At 34.7% G+C, this 19,304-nt stretch overlaps 1 protein-coding gene across 11 annotated transcripts in view; it reads left to right on the top strand.

Moving 5' to 3' along the window:
• The window catches only part of Anks1b (ankyrin repeat and sterile alpha motif domain containing 1B), a 972,026-nt gene that overhangs the window by 291,229 nt on the left and 661,493 nt on the right, over positions 1–19,304 (top strand). For all 11 annotated transcript variants that reach the window (XM_069990836.1, XM_069990828.1, XM_069990821.1 and 8 more), the window contains exon 10: positions 13,615–13,780. In XM_069990836.1, coding sequence (XP_069846937.1) covers positions 13,615–13,780 — 166 coding nt within the window. The remainder of the gene's footprint in view (positions 1–13,614; positions 13,781–19,304) is intronic.

Here is a 19,304-nt window from a genome sequence, read left to right as displayed (position 1 = left end):
TATTGCTGCTTTCTTTGTTTAGAGACAAATATTGCTGCTGGTAGAACAATGGAAAATAGACATATGGCCACATATCTCTTAATATCTTAAAAATTCCTTCATTTAGCTAAGGATTTCTTTTTTTTTAAATTTTATTTTATTTGTGAACATACTGTACAGAGGGGTTACAATTACATGGACAAGATAATGCATACATTTCTTACCAAGCATTGCAGCCTCCTCCTTTGTTTGCCCTTCACCTCCCTTCCCAGCCTCCCCCCTCCCCCCCACCCAATCCTCCCCCCCCCCCCCCCCGCTCCCCCCCCACCGACATTGTAAAGCTCCTTTTTGACATGACAATTTGTACTTCTCATTGTTGCAACAGGTCCACCTGAATCCTTAAATGACTTGTTTTTCCCCATCTCCTAGCTAATGATTTCTAAAGCTCCTTGCAGATATACAATCAGAAGGGTTAAATAACTAGTTCGTTATGAAAGATAGGATTTTTATGTCATCAAAAGGTGAATATCTTTAAGTAGCCTTCTAAATTACATTAATTAAAAAAAAGAAAAAAATTGTTTTCTAAAACTCTAAAGATGTTCGAATTTATCATATTTACTTATTTTTCTAATATATGATCCTCTTGGAAAGCAAATATAAGAATTCTAGGAGTTTGTATTAATAGGATTTAATTACAGTGTAAAGAAATTATAGGTTCACAGTGTTGAATAGGTATTGATAGGCCAAAATGAAGAGTCCTAAGTTCAAGTACCATTTGCTACTTGGAGCACAATGTTTTTGGTCAGCATGGAGACTCATTCTTTTTCCTGTGACTTCCCTCTTCAGACCTTGAAAATAGAAAATGGTAAATGAAAGAATTAGATGATTATCATCAGGATGGTCACTTTATTCCTTGTAATTGAAAAATGTTAATTTTCTCAATAGGATCGAGCTCAAATAACATTTCTCATTCAGTAGTTGACTTCTGTACATACTTTTAACAAGTGTGAGACTGGAAGTATTTATACAGGCACTAAACCTTATTTATAGGTTAAATAAATAATGGGTTGTATAAAAATCATACACAGATTTACTATTTTCAATTTTTTGCAACCCTTTTCTTTTTGGTGATATTGAGTTTTGAACTCAAGGCCCCATACTTGTTTGATTTTCTTGCTTGGCTGGTGCTCTACCAGTTGAACCATTGACTGCAGTTCTGCCTTTTACTGGTTATTTTGGAAATGGAATCACATGGACTTTTCTGCCTACTCTGGCTTCCAACTGTGATCCTCTAGATTCAGCCTCTTGATTATATAGGATTACAAACATTTTTCACTCTCTCTTTTTTCTTGTTCTTTCTCCTTATCCCCTTTCAGTCTCCCCTCTCCTCCCCCCCTGCCCCAGACTGTCCCTACATAGCTAACTCCAACTATGATTCCCCATTGAAGCCTTCTAAGTGCTGGGATTCTAGGTATGCTGCATCAGTGAGAAATCTCCCTAAATGCTTTGAATCAAAAGTCTCTCTTTAGGTAAGGGACTTTGTGTTGACGCCCTGATACCTGGTTTGTGTATGTTTTTCTGTGATTAAGTAGAAATTCATTGTTGCTTTTTGGTGCTATATCTGTGGATTGGGCAAAGAAAATGAGATTCTCTCCCTTAGCTTTGCTGTTTGCAGAGTGCCATTTATTTGGATAATTTGGATTCTCTCTGTTCCCACTCACTCTTGAAGTTAATTGATTTGTAAATTTGAGAGTAAGAACTGACATATGTCACTCTCTTTTTGGTTTTCTGACCTTCAACAAGTATGTGAGGTCAATTTAGTAATAAAGAACCAGCTCAGGAGACCTGATGCCTATCTACTTAATTCTAGGATTTAATAGTAGGAAGCGTTTATTGTCTTGTGCCTAAGCCAGTATCTGTTTCATCACTAGCTTTGCTGATATTTTAATCCTAGTTGCTTGACATTGTTTGATCCACTGGTTGGCAAGCTGAGTTCACTGGACCAAATCTGCCTCATGGCAGGTCAACTATGGCCAAGCCTTTCTATTTACCTGTTGTTGCTGCTTGCAAGCTATAATAGCAGCATTAGAAGTAATACAAACAGAGACCCTTGGGCCTACAGAGCTTAAAATGTTTACTATCTGGCCTGATACAGGAAAGTTTTGCAGAGTCCTGAATTTATCTATAATTTGGGAAGAGAATAAGAAAACCATTAATTGTATTCTCTAAATTTCTTTTTTTAATAGTGATTCTTTTTTTTTTTAGAATACAGTACAGAGGAGTTACACTTACATGGGCAAGATAACGAGTACATTTCTTATCAAGCATTGTTGCCTCCTCTTTGTTTCCCCTTCCCATCCCTTCCCATACTCCCACCTCCCCCCACCCGATCCTCCCCACCCCCCACCAAAGTTGTAAAGTTCGTTTTTTGACATAACCACTTGTACATCTCATTGTTGCAATGGGTCCACCTGTATCCCTAGTTAAACGATTTGTTTTTTCCCTTCCCCTCCACAAAGTATACCAACATCAAATACAGTGAAAGCATGGGTTATACTGTGGGGGAGGGACATACAAAGCAACAAAGAAATCATCTTATAAATATGTTAGAAACAATTGCATGAAAAGAAAAAAAAACACTTGAATACTTATCTTAGGGTTCATTCCCCTAACATCAACTTATCTGACCTTTTCTGCTTGATTCAGACATATACTAGTTATTGCAAATAAGGGAAATCATGGGACCTATGTTTCTTTGGGCCTGGCTTACTTCACTTAAATTTCTTTTTTTTTTTTGGGTCTGGTCCTGGGGCTTGAACTCTGGGTCTGGGCATTGTCCCTCAGCTCTTCAGCTCAAGGCTAGCGCTCTACCACTTGAGCCACAGCGCCACTTCTGGCTTTTTTCTTTTTGCTTATGTGGTTCTGAGGAATCTAACCCAGGGCCTCATGCATGCAAAGCAAGCGCTCTACCACTGAGCCACCTTCCCAGCCCTGTATTCTCTAAATTTCTAAGTTGACTAGTATTATCATTAAGGATCTGTAAATATTGCTTTGAAACACATGCTTTAGTATTCAAAATGATGGAAACTCCTGGCATAAAAGTGGAATGGAGTAAAAAGTGGAAATTGGCAGACTATTCAAGTTTGTATATGTGAGATAATAGTAGTTGGGAATTAGTTTGGTTGATCATGGAAAAGTAATGATGGACTTAGGAGAAATAATGAAGTAAAAAGTTAACCAAAGCAGGTGACTGCTTATTCACAGGAGCAGTTAACATGATAGAACAGGAGAAAGCAAAATGACTGTAAATTTTTGAGTCTAGTAGAACTGGATAAATATCCTAGAAGAGGTATGCAATGTTTTTTGTCCTTTGTAAAAACCTCCAAACTCGCTACAGCCATCACATAGAACCCCTCACTAAGATTAGTCCTCATTTTCCTTTTGGTCATTCTCACCAACACTAAACATTTGTCTCCACAACACCTACAACTAGCAAACATTTTGTTTCTTTGAATTTGATGATGCTCTTTATTGCCCTAATATTTATATTGAATATCATCTACTTTTTTTAGCAGAGTGACTTAGTTTATCTCTTGGCCACTTGTTCCTAATTGTGAGAATGTTTACTTATGTATGTACAAATATCCAAATATCAGTCCATTATTTGTTCAGATTTTATTCATTTTTCTAGTAATTAAGTGTTTGTTTCTCCTCCTGTCAAAAAGAATATGAGTCATTGACTCCTCATTGCAAACAAAAGAATCACAATTATCTGCATTTCTTTCTGTACTTTTTCCTTTCCTTTTAAAACTATAATTAATGGTTCCTGGGCAATGCAGTCCTTTAGCCTTTTAACCTCAAGGTTTTTCATATTTAACAGTTTTCTTCATTTTTTAAAGTGAACTAATATTAATTCATTATTAGTCCATCATTATTAGTTCCTCATTACTTCTTTTTGTTTTGATTTCTTATGAGGATCATCTAAGTCTTTTATTGGCGATTCATACTGAGGTAAACTATTTAGTTTTGCTTAGCATTTGACATACCTTTAATTTCATTTATGCTCTTTATTAAGGATTTTTTCTTGAATTGCGCTATTTTCAATATACAATAGTATCAGAAATAGAAGCCAAAGTTTATCTATTTTTGAACTGGTATCATCTCCTTCAGGTGGCATTTAGACTCATAAACTATTATTTTCCCTTGAAAATAATATATACATATATATGTATATATATATGTATATATTTTAAAAAGATCAAGCTGGGAAAGAGAATGTGATCTCATTCCTCAATGTTGAAGTTTTTTATTTCAAAGTTTCTAGTAATCTCTTTCAGAAACATTTCATTCACATATGTGACATGTGGAGATATTTTAGTTTTGCACAGATATGAACATGAATTTTCATTCTTTGTTTTAGCTCAACATATTGATACTTGCATACTTACCTCATTTTTAAATAACTTAATTATACCAATGGCCTAATTTATTGATCATATAGGCACCTAGACACTATAGTAAACACTTTATATAGTGCATTTCACTTTAGCTGAAATTTATTTATTTATTTATTTGGTGCCAGTTCTGGAGCTTGAACTCAGGCCCTGGGCACTATCTTTCAGCTTTTTTGCTCAAGGCTAGCACTCTACTATTTGAGCCACAGCTCTATTCCTAGATTCTTTAGTGATTAATTGGAGATAAGAATCTTAGGGACTCTCCTGTCTGTGCTGGCTTGGAATTGTAATAATCAGATCTCAGCTCCTAAGTAGCTAGGATTATGGGCAGGAGCCACCAGTGTCCTTATTATTTCATTTTTAATTACCATCAACATTTTGAAGATTTAAGTTTTTAATTTTACAGGTGATCAAACTGAGTTTTGGCCAAAGCAACCACTAGGTTTTTGTTTAATTATTTTTTTGTTGTTGTTACTGTGACAAATGTCTGAGATAAATAATACTGAGTAAGGAAGGTTTGTTTTGGCTTATTTCAGTCCATAGTTGGCTATATCTATTGCTTTGGGCCTTAAAGTAGAAGTGACAGGATATCATAACAGCAGAAATGTGTTGCAGAGGCTGTTTACCTCATAGTGGACAGGAAGCACTGAGAGGAATTCAGCAAAAGGTCAAGGCAGAAAATACTCTTTGAGGCCATGTGTACCCATGACCTATTTTCTCCAGCTAGGACCTACTTCCCAGTTTCTAGCACTTCCCAAATTGTTGGTATCATGTGGTCACTAAGGTTTCAACACTGTGGAGGACTTCATATTCATATTCACACAAAAAATAAAAACAAAAAGGCAGAACTGGATTCTGACTTCCTGATTCATACACTTTAACTACTATTTTCAGTATTTTTCAGTGTCTTTCCCCAACAATTTGTATTAAAATGATCAAGATAGTTGGACAACATAGATTTCAAGGCTTATCATTAGAGATTCTGATTTAATTAGAATTTGGAGGGAAGTCATAGGTAGACACTGTTTACAAGAGATTCAAGTGGATTTTATGAAGTCTGAAGTCTCTGGATCTCTGTAATATACTATTTCACCTGTTTATATGAATGTGTTTATTTAACAATCATTTAAAGGAAGACCTAGAAAAGTTCTAGTTCTTTAATATAAATATTTCATATCATTAAATACACATTTTGCTTGTATTTATGAGTATAATTGTAAAAAGTATTTTCCTTTCAGTATATCTCTGGGTCTAAAGATATGTGGATTTTACATTTGATAGCTATTATGCTTTTTTTTTTTTGGTCAGTTGTGAGGCTTGAACTCAGGTCCTGGGCACTGTCCCTGAGCCATTTTGTGCTCAAGGCCAGTTTACTACCATTTGAGCCACAATGCCACTTCCTATGTTTGAGTAGTCAATTGGAGATAAGAGTCTCATGAGGACTTTTTTGCTTTGGCTGGCTTTGAACTATAGTCCTCAGATCTCAGCCTCCTGAGTAGCTGGGATTAGAGGTGTGAGCCACCGACACCCAGCTAGTTATTAAACTTTTAAGAATTTTATTTATAATTGTATTTAGGGATCATTCAGGGATTCCTGTTAATTCCTAGTTGGCAATTTTCCCCAAAGAATAAAGATTTCAGAACATATAAATATTGATCAAACACTTTTCTATTGATTCTTTTTATTTTTTGCACATATATGAATATATATTACATATTTTTCTTCCTGCTCTTTTACTCTACATTATTTTTCTAGGACTAACATACTGAAATACAAGCCTAAATAACAAAAATTTATTGTCTCACAATTCTGATGGCTAAAAATGGAAACAATGTTTTTAGGGATGGGTCCTTCTAAGGGTTGTGAGAAATGAGCTGTTGCATGCCTCTCTCTTAGTTGCTTGTTTTATGGCAATATTAGGCATCCCTTGGTTTGAAGTATTCCAGTCTTTTGGTCGTGTGTGTGTGTGTGTGTGTGTGTGTGTGTGTGTGTGTGTGTGTGTGTGTGTGTGTGTGTGTGTGTGTGTGTGTGTGTGTGTGTGTGTGTGTGTGTGTGTGTGTGTGTGTGTGTGTGTGTGTGTGTGTGTGTGTGTGATGGCCCTGAGGTTTGAATTTAGGGCCTGGGTGCCTAGGTACTGTCCCCAAGCTTCTTTTGCTCAAACTGGAGATCTGCCACTTGAAGCACAGGTTCATTTCCAGCGTTAATGGTAGTTTACTGGAGATAAGAGTCTCATAGACTTTCCTGCTTTGACTGATTTCGAACTGCAATCCGCAGAGCTCAACACACTGAGTAGCTAGGATTATAGGTGTGAGCCACCAGTACCTGGTCATAACTCCAGTTTTTAAATCAACATTTTCCACTCTATGGAAAAAAAAGCTTGCGAATGCTTTAAAATTAGCAGGTCGAGATTCTACCTGGTAATGTGTTTATTTTCCTCTTTTCTTTGGTTCTGGTGGTGTAGGCCTGGCCATAGTCATTTTTATGGCAATTAAATTTCATGAACACTAGATTTGCTCTCATGAAATCTAGATTGGATCCTGGGCAATTTCCATTATACAGATGCTTAATGTTAGACAAATCTCTTCATAATTCCAAGAGTACTCTTCTGAATGGAGATAATAGTGACATTGTCAGGATTGTCGTGTGAGATAAATGACAATCATAAGGGTAAGTTAAATGTTATTCATTTTGTAGAATACAAAATACTTCACAAAGTTGCTGTTCTGCAGTGATTTGAATCTATGATAGTTTTTGAATCACTTTGTTTCCGATCTCATTCAACAACTATTTACTAAGTGGATAACATGCGAAAAAGATGGTCATGGTTCTTGCCTAAATTGTGTTTTAATTCTAGTAAAGGATTCAGGCCATAGAATACTAATGAACTGTTATTTTATGCATTCATTTTTGGCATAATTCAGAATCCTACTGTGAACATGAAACTGTGCTAAATGCTAGATAAAAACCTTAAATGTTAACTCTGTTTATCCTCTTGATTAATAGTTGTATTTAAACTTAAACAATAAGCTTGGTTTATTCAAATTTGGTTTTTTGAATGAACTTTCTATCTCATTCATTCATTCATTGAATGAAATCATTCAACAGGGAAGTTTTGAGGCACTATGAGAGACCTTGCTAAATGTTTAAAAAGAATCCATAGATACTAATAGTCCACAGATAACTATAATCCTAGCTACTCAAGGGGCTGAGATCTGAGGATCACGCCTGTGAGACTCTTATCTCCAATTAACTACCATAAAAAACTGGAAGTGGCACTGTGGCTCAAAATGATAGAGCACTAACCTTGAACAAAAAAACTCAGGGACAGCGTGTAAGCTCTTAGTTAAGTCCCAATGACCAACATAAATAAGTGAATAACTAGGTATTATTAAAGCAAAGGAGTTAATTTTACAGGAAGTAGTGTTTGAACATGAATTAATTGGTAAAGAAACAACACTGGAGACACGAAGTCTAGTTTTGAATTTGTTCCAAAGTTCAGGTGAAATACAATGGTAATCTTGACTAGGGTAGATGCAGGGGGATAGAAAAATGAATGTTTTTGAGATATTATTAAATGGCAAAATATAAGATTTGATGATTGACTGGGAATGGCACTGAGGAAGATGAGAAGTGAAAGGAATACTCCAGGTTGTCTGAGTTATAGGATATACGGAAGTGCTAATTACTGACAAGGAACAAAGGATAGTGATTGGCCTGAGAATTTGACAAAAACATTTAAATATTTTTTAATTCTGAAGGCAATCATACAAAGATGATTGTCTTTGAATTTGAATTTGAATTTGAAGAAAGACTTACCCTATCAATTTTAAGATCCTGATAACCAAAACTACATAATTCTAATGTATGGAACAAATTAGAAAGTTCAGAAAAAGATATGGTTACAGATTCAATATAAACACATGGATATACTTATTATTTCAGGAAGGACTATTTCAAAAGAAAGAGATTAATGAGTAAATGAGGATATATATATATATATATATATATATATATATATATATATATATGGAATATTCCTTTTGGAGTAAAGCATTAACATTTCAATGTGATAGAAATAACTGTGTATTTGAGAACTAGCCCTAAATTTATCATGTAGACATGTATTGATACTTCTTAGCACAGAATGCAGTTACATTCTTATAAAACCTTTGTAAGTTGAAAAATTGTAAGTTTAAATGCGTTTAATTCACTTAACCTACCATAACTTAGTAAGGCTTGCTGTATGCTATTGTGTATTGACGGTTTGTCCTTATGATCACATGACTTACTTTGACTCACTGTAGCTTGCCAGTATCACATACTACATTACCTATGGTTAATCTGGAAAAGGTCAGGCTCAAAATTCAAAGTCCAGATCCTACTGAATAAATATTGCTTCTGTACATCATAAAGTTAAAAGACTTTAAGTCAAGCATCCTTAGGTCAAAGACCTGTAATATGCCATAAAATTAGTTGGTGATACATATTAGAAGTAAATACTGGATGAAAAAATATTATATGTAATCTCTTTACATACTTATAATATATAATATTACCATAGGATAGACAAAGATGCAAAAAACACACAGTAGGGAAAATCCAGCCTTTTCAATATGTGATGCTGGGAAAACTGGACATCCACATACTTAAGAATGAAATGAGAACCCTCACCTTGCACTATATACAAAAAAGTAACTCAAGTGAATTAAAACCTGAAATTGTAAAACTTCTAGAAGAAAATAGAGGAAAAGTTGTATGACATTGGTCTAGAGAAAGATTTTATATATACATATATATTCAATTTATATTATATATACAGAGAGAAGAAAGAACCAACAGAATAGGAGAATGTATTTATAAATCATACATTACGCAAAAAGTTCATATCACACATATATAATTAACTCAAATTCCATTCTGAGAAAACAAAAAAAATTGCTAGTAAACCTGGGCAAAACACCTGGATAGGGATTTCTTTAAACAAGATATACAGATGATCAACAGGTATATGACAAAAGATATCACTTATGATATGGGAAATGCAAATCAAAACCACAATGATCCTCACAAATATAGATTTATTACTATAAAAAGGTAATAGTGGTAGGAGAATGTGGAGAAAGGAGAATTCTTTTTTGCTGTTTGTGGGAATGTCAGTTGATAAAGCCATAGTGGAAAATTATATGGAGGTTTTTCAAAATTTCAAAATAGAACTAACATATGATTCAGCATTCCCACTACTGGGTATGTATCCAAACAATATGAAACCATTATGTTCAAGAAATGTGCTACATTCACATGTCATTACAACACTATTCACATAGCCAAATTTGGAATCAGTCTATGTGTACAAAAGAAAAGAATGGATAAAAGAGACATAGCTTACATATCTATGTATATATAAAATCAATAATGGAATTGTTTTTCCATTTCAATCATGATTTCTAAGTTATATTATAAATGTATTTATTTTCTATTATCTTTAAGTAGTTGTACAAAGGAATGAGCCACTGATGGAAGGTAAGTCTTATAATGTGAGACTTCCTTATTAAGGTGAGACATCCCTAAGAGAAGAAGATGCAAAATAAAAATAGTAAAACCATGCTTTTGTAACCAATATTACATGTCATCAATAAGAGGCCAATCAATGAAATATCTAAGAAATATCTCTCAAAGGAAAATATGCAAGATAATTTTATTTTTTTATTGTGAAAATACTGTACATAGGGGTTACAGTTACCTGCACAAGGTAACGAGTACATTTCTTAACAAGCATTGTTGCCTCCTCCTTTGTTTTCCCCCTATCATCCCTTCCCTCCCACCTCCACAACTACACTGCAAGATAATTTTTAAAGTCCTATATTCCCCTTTTAATTCATCCTTTTTACTTTCCTACCAAGCTTTGAAGTTCATGTTTAAAACTTCCTGGGTTATTGTTAAACTTTAATTATTTGTCTAAGTATCAATAAAGAACAATATTTTGGTATTGTGTGCTTTTTCTAGCTAAATGTATATAGTACTGACTTTGTTTAATTCTGACTTTGTTGGTGCACATTGTATGTATTTACTTATTTATTTATAAATTGGATTTGTCTTTCACATATGAAAGAAAACATGCGTCCTTTGTCTCCCTGGGTCTGACTTCCAGAAGTTTACTATAGGCATCCCACAGCTCCCCTGACAATGTGCTTTTAAATGTAACCCAGGGTTTCCATGAATTTTCCTGTACAAAGTCTCTTGGTACAACTAACCAGGTTATTTTACTTATTCTAGTAGTTATGGGACAGAGTCAAGAATAGACACAGATAAGAAATGAATACTTCTTTATGAGTAGGAATTCATAGCAAGGGGGAATAATGAGAACTGAGATCATATGCCCTGTAGATTTTGTAGAAATCTTGAGGAAGGAAAGGCAGTGAGGATTCCCAGATATTTTTGTGTAATTAAAAAGTACATAATTACCTGCTTGCAATATTTTGTTCACGTTTAGGTTGCATACAGTATTTTAATATTATTAAATGAGAAGCAACATTGTGTGTAATTTTGCTTCTAAGATGTTTGTTTTACTTCTGAGATGCCATTTGAGCCTCTAGTCTAGCTTTGTTTTTGCTGGTTATTTTGGAGATGATGTCTTAAAGATTTTTCTGCTTATACTGGTTTTGGACCAAGATTCTTCAGGTCTTAGTCATTTTAGTAGCTTGGATGGTAGGTTTGAGTCAGTAGAATCTGCTTCTTCAATTTTCTTTGAATTGCTTGAAAATAAATTATAACATACAATCTGTTTTCTATAGTCAGCTGTTATGTCATAGAGTAGTTTATGGAGGTGTCTTATTGGGAAAAGCTGAAACCTCTCAAAAATGCTGCAGACTTGCCAGTCTTACTGAGCTGTTTTGGAAATGGATACTTTAGCCCCTTGAAAGACAGGGTAGTTCAGGCTGTATATCCTGGAACTCACTATTGTAGGCTAGTCTGGATTACAGCTGTGAACAACTATGACTGGTTCCTGAGTCAACATTTTGAGCTCATGAAAGACCTCAAAGCAAAACTATCACAAACTGTTTCCAAATACCTGATCCAAGAAACTGAAATGTTAAGTGCTTATTATTATTTTAAGTGACTAAGTTTCAAACAAATGTTATTTATGAATAGATGATTTATACAAAGCTCCTTAAGGTAAAACACATACAAACATAAGGCATGAAAATAAAATGGTTATTCAGATTTTTTTAAACCATCATCATTCTTTATAAAAACAATAAAATGTCTACCAAATCCATGAGTTGTTCTGACTAATTTAATTTAGGATAAATTAGAGCTAGAATTTCTTTTTTACACAGATGTTTTACAATTCTATTGCTATAATCTTAGTCCCTTCTTTTTTCTTTCCTTCCTTCCTTTTCTTCTTTCCTTCATTTTTTCTTTTCTTCCATGATGAGTTCATTTTGATGTTTTCTGGTGTTATTTCTTAACTAGTTGTTGTATCAGTGAATTTTATTTTAAGATATTATTATTAATGCATATCACCATATTTTTGGAATTGACTGAAATTCTTCCTCCTAGACTTAAAAACACTAGTCCTTTTTCTGCACTTAAGAACTTTGGAATAAATCTACAGTGATGACTTCTGTATTTCTCTCCTTTTGTGGGATAGCTCTTACAGGGAGAGCCTTTCAAATATGTTGGGAAAACTGTTATGTCGCTGTAAGCCTTCTCTGGACAGAACACTGCAGTTCCTTTTATCATTTGACTCTGACATGGTTTTTAAATCATATACCATCCTGATTGCTTTCCCCTGGATGCTTTCTACTTTGTCACCCTTTGTTGTTAAAAATAAATTACTCCCAATTTCCTGCTTTCAATAGAGTAGAGTGAACATAATTGACTCTTTGATGTGTGAGGGTCTGCTTTGCTCTGAAAGCAATTACTCTGACCTTGGATTCCACTGTACTGTAAATATCATTATAGCAAAATAGCAGCTTACACTAAATCTTTATCAACTCTTGAATATATCTTGGAAGATTTTTTTTTGAAAATATGAGTTTATGTTCTTATTTATTTCTTGACAGTGAAGTGTACTTTATAAGGTAACAGCTACCAAAAAATGGCTAATTTCATCATGCATATAATTTGTCTTCTCAAGTAGACTGTGAACTCTCTGAGAACAAGAATTATGTATTATCAGGTTTTTAAGATGACGAGTTCTTAGCATCATATATACACATGCACACATGTATATATACACACACTCACATGTATTATATACACATAAACATATATGAATATATGTATAACATATATATTTTTTAAAATGTCCAATAAACATCTGATCACCAGTTAGTGCTTCATGCATAAGAAATTAAGATATTATTTAATTAAATGAATTTCCAATTGTTACAATATATTGAAGAATCAGTAACATGAGATTGGATCAAATTGTATTCTAACCTGAAAAAGAATATTAGTAAGCTCATTATTAGTATTCACAAAGAAAAATACTAGTGTTTTGGGTGATAATACTTTAATAGTAAATGAAAGAAAACCCAAATAGAAACAATTTAAAGTGTAAGAATATTAGTGTACAGTTAAGAAGCCTGAAAAGATGGTCTTGGATCTATTTAAGCAGTTCAATGATATAATCAAAGTAACAGACTCTTTATCTTTGGCTTTTGTCATCTTTTCTATTTTAGGCTTAATGCCTTATTGTTACAAACTGACTGCCTTAGCCCTAGATACTAAAACTGCATCTAGTCTGAGGATAGCTTCAGCTCTGAAAATGCCTCCTTACAAGCTTTATCTGTGGGGCAAAATATTTTTGTAAGCTTCCCAGCAAATGGTCAAAGTTGAATCATCTAACTCTCTAGGAGCCAGGCAAAGGAGCAGAATCTTGGAAATGGCTAGTCATTAACATACCATATAAAGTAGACATGTATATCAAAGGAGGTCAAGGCTTTTACTAGTTTAGTATTAAATTCAGAGAAACTGAAATGTAAGAACTCTTCTAAAATATCGCTGGTGTGACTGGGATTACACAGTGAATCATTTATTCAAACAGATAAATTAGTAGCTCTCAATCTCTTTGAGAAGAATAGATGAACCTGATTATCTTTCCTAGTATTTTTTAAATAAAATCAAACAAGGCTGTGTATTTCTTGCAAAGCTTTTTATTTTTTCTCCTTTTCAGGAGTCCTATCCAAAGAAGAGGAATTACACTATGGAAATTGTACCATCTGGTTCTCTGGACACATTTCCTCCAGAAAATGAGAACTTTCTATGTGATCTCATGGACACAGCTGTTACAAAGAAACCTTGCTCCTTAGAAATCGCAAGGGCACCTTCCCCAAGAACTGGTAATTTCTTATTCACAATTGGGCTAATTCAATATGCATGCTTTTATAAATGAAGATGCATCACAAGTATTTTGATTTCCCTGATTGTCAACATGAAAGTGCCCCCAAAGTAGTCCAACTAATAATTTTTGCATTTTTAAATGAGTACAGGTAAAATCATGGATTTTGGTGAGAAATCTCTCAACTGATAAATGTCCTTCATAAAGACAGTTCTGCCCTGATGAAGACACTTTGAAACTTTTAATCATGAAACTCTTTCTAGGTCAGATACAAAGATTTGAGCCCTTAGGACTTCATAGTTGATTTTATAGCAAGAGTCTTTCTCTACACTTTTTGGCATCCTGGTTACTTCCAAGTTATCAAGTATACTTAACTAGTTAGTTATATTACATATTTTTTGTCTTTTGTGGCATTTTCAAATCCATCATTTTCTTTATTCACATTACAAACTAGCACACAAAGTGAAGCAAAGGAAATTGAAGATCAATAAATGGTGAAGCTTGTGACTGAATGTGGATTTTGATGACTATCTTATTGTCTTTTGTCCACTTCCCAGAAGAAATACAGAATGATTATGTAAAAGAACAAAGGAGGATAGTTACAAATGAATGATCAATGTACTCATTGCTACAAGTAGTTTTAAGAAAAGTTTTTGAAGAGAGGCTGTTTTAGTTTTGAATAGTAAGCTTTGGAAGTGAAGTTATAAAAACCAGTTTTTTGGAAGCAAGCAATGCTTGTTTAAGGAAATGGGAGTGGAAAACACAAGTTGCTTTTTCAAGATTAGGACAGACAGGATGGTAGCATAGGAGGAAAGTAGGTATGAAAAAGACATACTAATTTATTTTAGGATAAGTAAGACTTGTTGAGGTTTAGAGACTGGAAGAATTTTCTGTTAGAGCAAGGTGTTGAAGATCAATGAAAAAAGAGAATGGGTATAAGTTAAGACAGGTAATATAAGAATTGGTAGGCATTGCTACTACAGAGAGAAGAGCTTATAGAGATATTTTGAAATATTCATTTCTAAATGCATTCAATTTCTGAAGATAAAGTGCATTAGTTTAAGCTGGATGCAGCTGGCTCATGCCTATGAGCCTAGCTACTCAGGAGGCTAAGATCTGAGAACCATGGTTTAGACAAATCTGAGATTGTTATTTCCAACTAACCATCAAAAAGCTAGAAATATACCACATGCCGGTGGCTCACACTTCTAATCCTAGCAACTTAGGAGGCTGAGATATGAGGATTACAGTTATAACCCAGCCTGGTCAGGAAGACTGTGAGACTGTTATCTCTAATAAAAACTATCAAAAAAGCCAGAAGTGGAGCTGTGGCTCAAGTCTACTAAAGCTCAGAAACAGAGACAGTGCCCAGGCCCTGAGTTCAAGTCCCAGAACACTCACAAGAAAAAATCAGAAGTAGAGGTATGTCTCTAGTGGTAGAGTACCAGCCATGGGCAAAAAAGCCAAGTGAAAGCTTGAGGCCCAGAGTGCTAGCAAAAACTAAAAGGAAACAAAATGCTGTGGTAGAAATGAAGAGCTAGATCTAGAGAAGAACTGAAGTAAAACTCAAAACACAAAACCAAAAACATTGTAGACAATAGGCTTTGGAATTTCATAGAGATGAACAAATAAATTTTTCATCGGTATTAAAGCTTCAGTTATGTATGAATCATAAGCTTTCAGAGTTAAAACACAGTATTGAAAATAGCCAAAATGTATTGAGCATTTGCTATGTGACAGGTGGCATTGTAAGGTATTATTATTCCCACTTATGGAAGCTGAGGTACTGAAGCATTCAGTAGCTTTCCAGTGTCACACATTAATAAGGAACGAATCTGAGACTTGAGCTGTTCAATGTGTGTTTTTAAGACCTATATGGCAGTGAATGTTGCACTATGTGAGAGGATGAAGTGAAGTGGTTCTTGTGTTTGTGAACAAACTACTCTCAACAAACATGTGGGTAGGGCTGGAGTTCCACATATGACAGTAACAAAGTCAGAAGACATATGTTGTAAGAAGACCAGCTGTTGGTAACTGCAACCTGAGGCAGTATAATGGGAGCTTAAAAATAGAGAAAAACAGATGTGTGGCAGGGAGAGGGAGAGAGATAGCAGGCACCAAGGAACTCAAGACTTACCAGATCTTGGACCCCAAGTTCCTGTAAGCCCAGCGTATTTATCAGGTTTAGAACAGGGAAGGTTACCACTGGTACATACAGAAAACAAAAAAAAAATCGATTGCATTATTTCACTCCCAGAGATAGTTTGTGAGAAAAATCAGCTCCCTTATTGTTTTGACAGTGAAGACGGCAACTAGGCAAAATCCAAATATGTATTCCACTTTTATCCACCTTGCAAGCTCCAGCTCTCAGCATTTCCAGCAGGAAGGGAAGGGAGCAGCTAGACAGCTAGACAGCTAGACAGCTGTCTGTTTTAACCCTTACATGGCCAGTTCTCAGCATTCCAAGTACTGTGGAGGCAGAGTTCCTATCTCTCAAACCTTTTCCAGGTCTCACAGCTTAGCTTCAGAGTTCCCTACACCAGCAGATTATGGATTAAGGCAGCATAATAGTGAGTAATTGAGATGCCATTTTAAAGAATAGTACTGATCCCCAGCTATGGAAAACCAAATTATAGGTTTTGGAAAAACAAGAACGTTTCTATAAGAGAGGTAATGAGGGATACGGTGGACTCAGAGGAACAACTCTGGGAAGGTAAATGGAGGGAAGGTATGTACAAAAATGTAGAAGTTTTAGTTAGGGGACGGAAATAGAGGATATGTCAAGACGATAGAGAGAGATGGAAGAGTGGAAGAGCAGGTACTGTTTATTCACCAACTACCCAACGCTAATAAAACTCATGCATGGATCAGCATCATTCTGAATGCTGAGGACAACAGCGGTGAATATGATATGGACCCCAGTTACCAGGCTGATTGGGCCTTCTTGCTAAAAACAAGTAATGCTGAACGAAAATATTTTTTAAGCTTCTTAAAAGAATAAAAAAATGAGAAAATTATATAAAAATTATATAAATTAAAGCCCATCTAAATTTGGAATTTCTTTTTTTAAAATCAGCATGTTATAAACAAATAATCAGGCCCAAACATTGATGACTGTGGGAACCCCAGTGCAAGCAGTAAAGCTGGTTTTGTCCTAAGGAATTTGCTGAACCTTCTTTAGTGCTTCAAGCCTTGGTGAATTTAAACATAGGAAAGAAATTTCTCTGCCTGCCCAGTATGGTGACTCTATTGTGAACTCTTTTCCCCAAAGGTTACACCCCCAGATTAATCAAAGAAGCACTTCAAAGAAAGATGGTTTGTTGTTAAAATTACAAGTGAGAAGACTCCTGAGGAGTTATTACTACAAAATTGGCCTTATATAAATATAAGCTCATGTGCCCAAAGGGTCCCCCAAAATGTCAATCTATGAATTTAGTTAAGTGAGACCCTTAGGTACTAAGTGAAAACATGTATATAACCCCTTTGGAGAGGAATATACTCTTCTTTCTAGGCTCCAAATGATTCATAGTTTTCCTAGTAAAGTTAGTAGTTTATAATATGTAAGCCAATAGAGAAAAGAACCCTAAATAGAAATCAATAGAAAGAAAGAAGACTAGGTCTATACCTGAAAAGACTTCATGTATTTTAGTTACCAGATTCAGGCTACAAAATGATTTTACATAAAGAAAAGATAAACTAAAATGTATTTGGGGAAATAGAAGCTAAATATTACCTAATATTTTTGTGAGCAAAAAGCAAATTTCTAGAAATGGAAAAACAACAATAATACAACATAGAAAATTTAAAACTTAGTAGATGGACCTATTCTCACACTGAGCTGGAGAAACAGTGAATTGGACAATTAGATCAGAAAGAAGTTTCTAGTGTTGCACAAAAAGGTATAAAAAATATTAAAAAAAAGATATAACAAAAGAAAATATAAAAAAGAAACTAAGGCACTTGAAATATACATACTAAGAAGTGTTCACAAGTTGGATTGTTTTCCCTTTCTCTCACCAAAAAGAAAAGTTCTCCTAACACCCAATGTCTCAAAGTTTGACTCTGCTGTAGAAATAATGAAGGTTTAAACTATAGTAATTAAGTTGGCTCTAATCCAACAAGGCTGAAGTTCCTATAAAAAGCAGAAATATTAGCCAGTTGTCAGTGGCTCACACCTGTAATCCTAGCTACTCAGGAGGCTGAGACCTGAGGATCATGATTCAAAGCCAGCCCAGTCAGGAAAGTCCGTGAGACTCTTATCTTCAATTAACCACCAGAAAACCAGAAGTGGTGCAGTGGCTCAAGTGGTAGAATGCTAGCCTTGAGCTGAAGAGTTCAGGGACAGCACCCGGGCCCAGAGTTTGTCCCACAACTGACAAAGCAAAAAAAAAAAAACAGAAATTTAGAGACAAGAGTTTGCCTCCAGAGGGAAGAAGCACAAGAATTTAGCCATCTACAAAACAGAGAGGCCTGAAAGAGTACTCTCTTCCTCCCTTACAGCCCTGAGCAGGAATCAACCTTACTAATACCTAGTCTGAAATCTAGGTAGATCTAGATAACAGAACTAAATAAATCAGCTTTTGTTGTTTAAGCTATGCAACTATCAGTGTTTTGTTACAATGGTCTTATGAAACTAATATAGGGCCGAACAATGGAACATGTAAATTCAACAAATAGAGCGAGAGTGAGAGCAAGAGCCAGAGCGAGAGTGAGAGAGAGAAAGAGAGAGAGAGGAGGGAGAGAGAAATGAAGATGTTTAGGCCTTGAATAATTCCACTCGTGGATATACTATCCATCGTCTCAAAATATCTGTTAAGTGTGCAGGTAGTTGCTTCTTGTATTTATTAACAGATGAACTACTACAAAATCCTTACAACAAGATTTAAATTACTAGTTTAAATATTGCAGCAAAAATGTCAGTATATCCATATTCAGGATTTCATAATTTAACCAAAAGCTGAGATACATTTAAATGTTACCTATAGTTCTGCACTTATTTCTTTTTATTAGTATATTAATTATATAAAGGGGTATTATAGTGATTTTCCGTACATATAATATTTCTGCATGTGTACTTGCATGCATATAATACACTTTGATCAGATTTACCACTTTTATTCATCTTTCCTATCCTCCATTCTGCCTCTTACCTTCCTTTTAGTTTTTAGTTGGTTTCATTATGTTAGTCTCATATACACTTATAAGGTACTATGAGAAGAGCATTTTATCAGTATCTCAGTGACCATAGACTTCATGTGGAGTAAAGAATGATAATGTTATAGTACTGGACTTTATTTTCTTAACTTTATTTTCTTAAGTTAAGAGAATATATCTATTTTGACACATGGTTCTGAAGGGCCATTGTTGGGAGGTTGCATATAATGTGGGCCTTTTATTAAAAAATGTAATTTGATGCTGAACCTCATGTAGCCACCTGGTATGGCATTGAATTCAAGATTTTCCTGCCTCAGCCTCTCAAGTGCTGGGACTATAGAAGTGTGTCTTCTTGCTGGCAGAAGCTTGAG

This window comes from Dipodomys merriami, unplaced genomic scaffold (assembly GCF_024711535.1).
Source record: "Dipodomys merriami isolate MVZ:Mamm:240054 unplaced genomic scaffold, mDipMer1.0.p SCAF_10, whole genome shotgun sequence".
NCBI classification, from domain to species: Eukaryota; Metazoa; Chordata; class Mammalia; order Rodentia; family Heteromyidae; genus Dipodomys; species Dipodomys merriami.
This window is presented reverse-complemented; position numbering and strand designations above follow the sequence as displayed.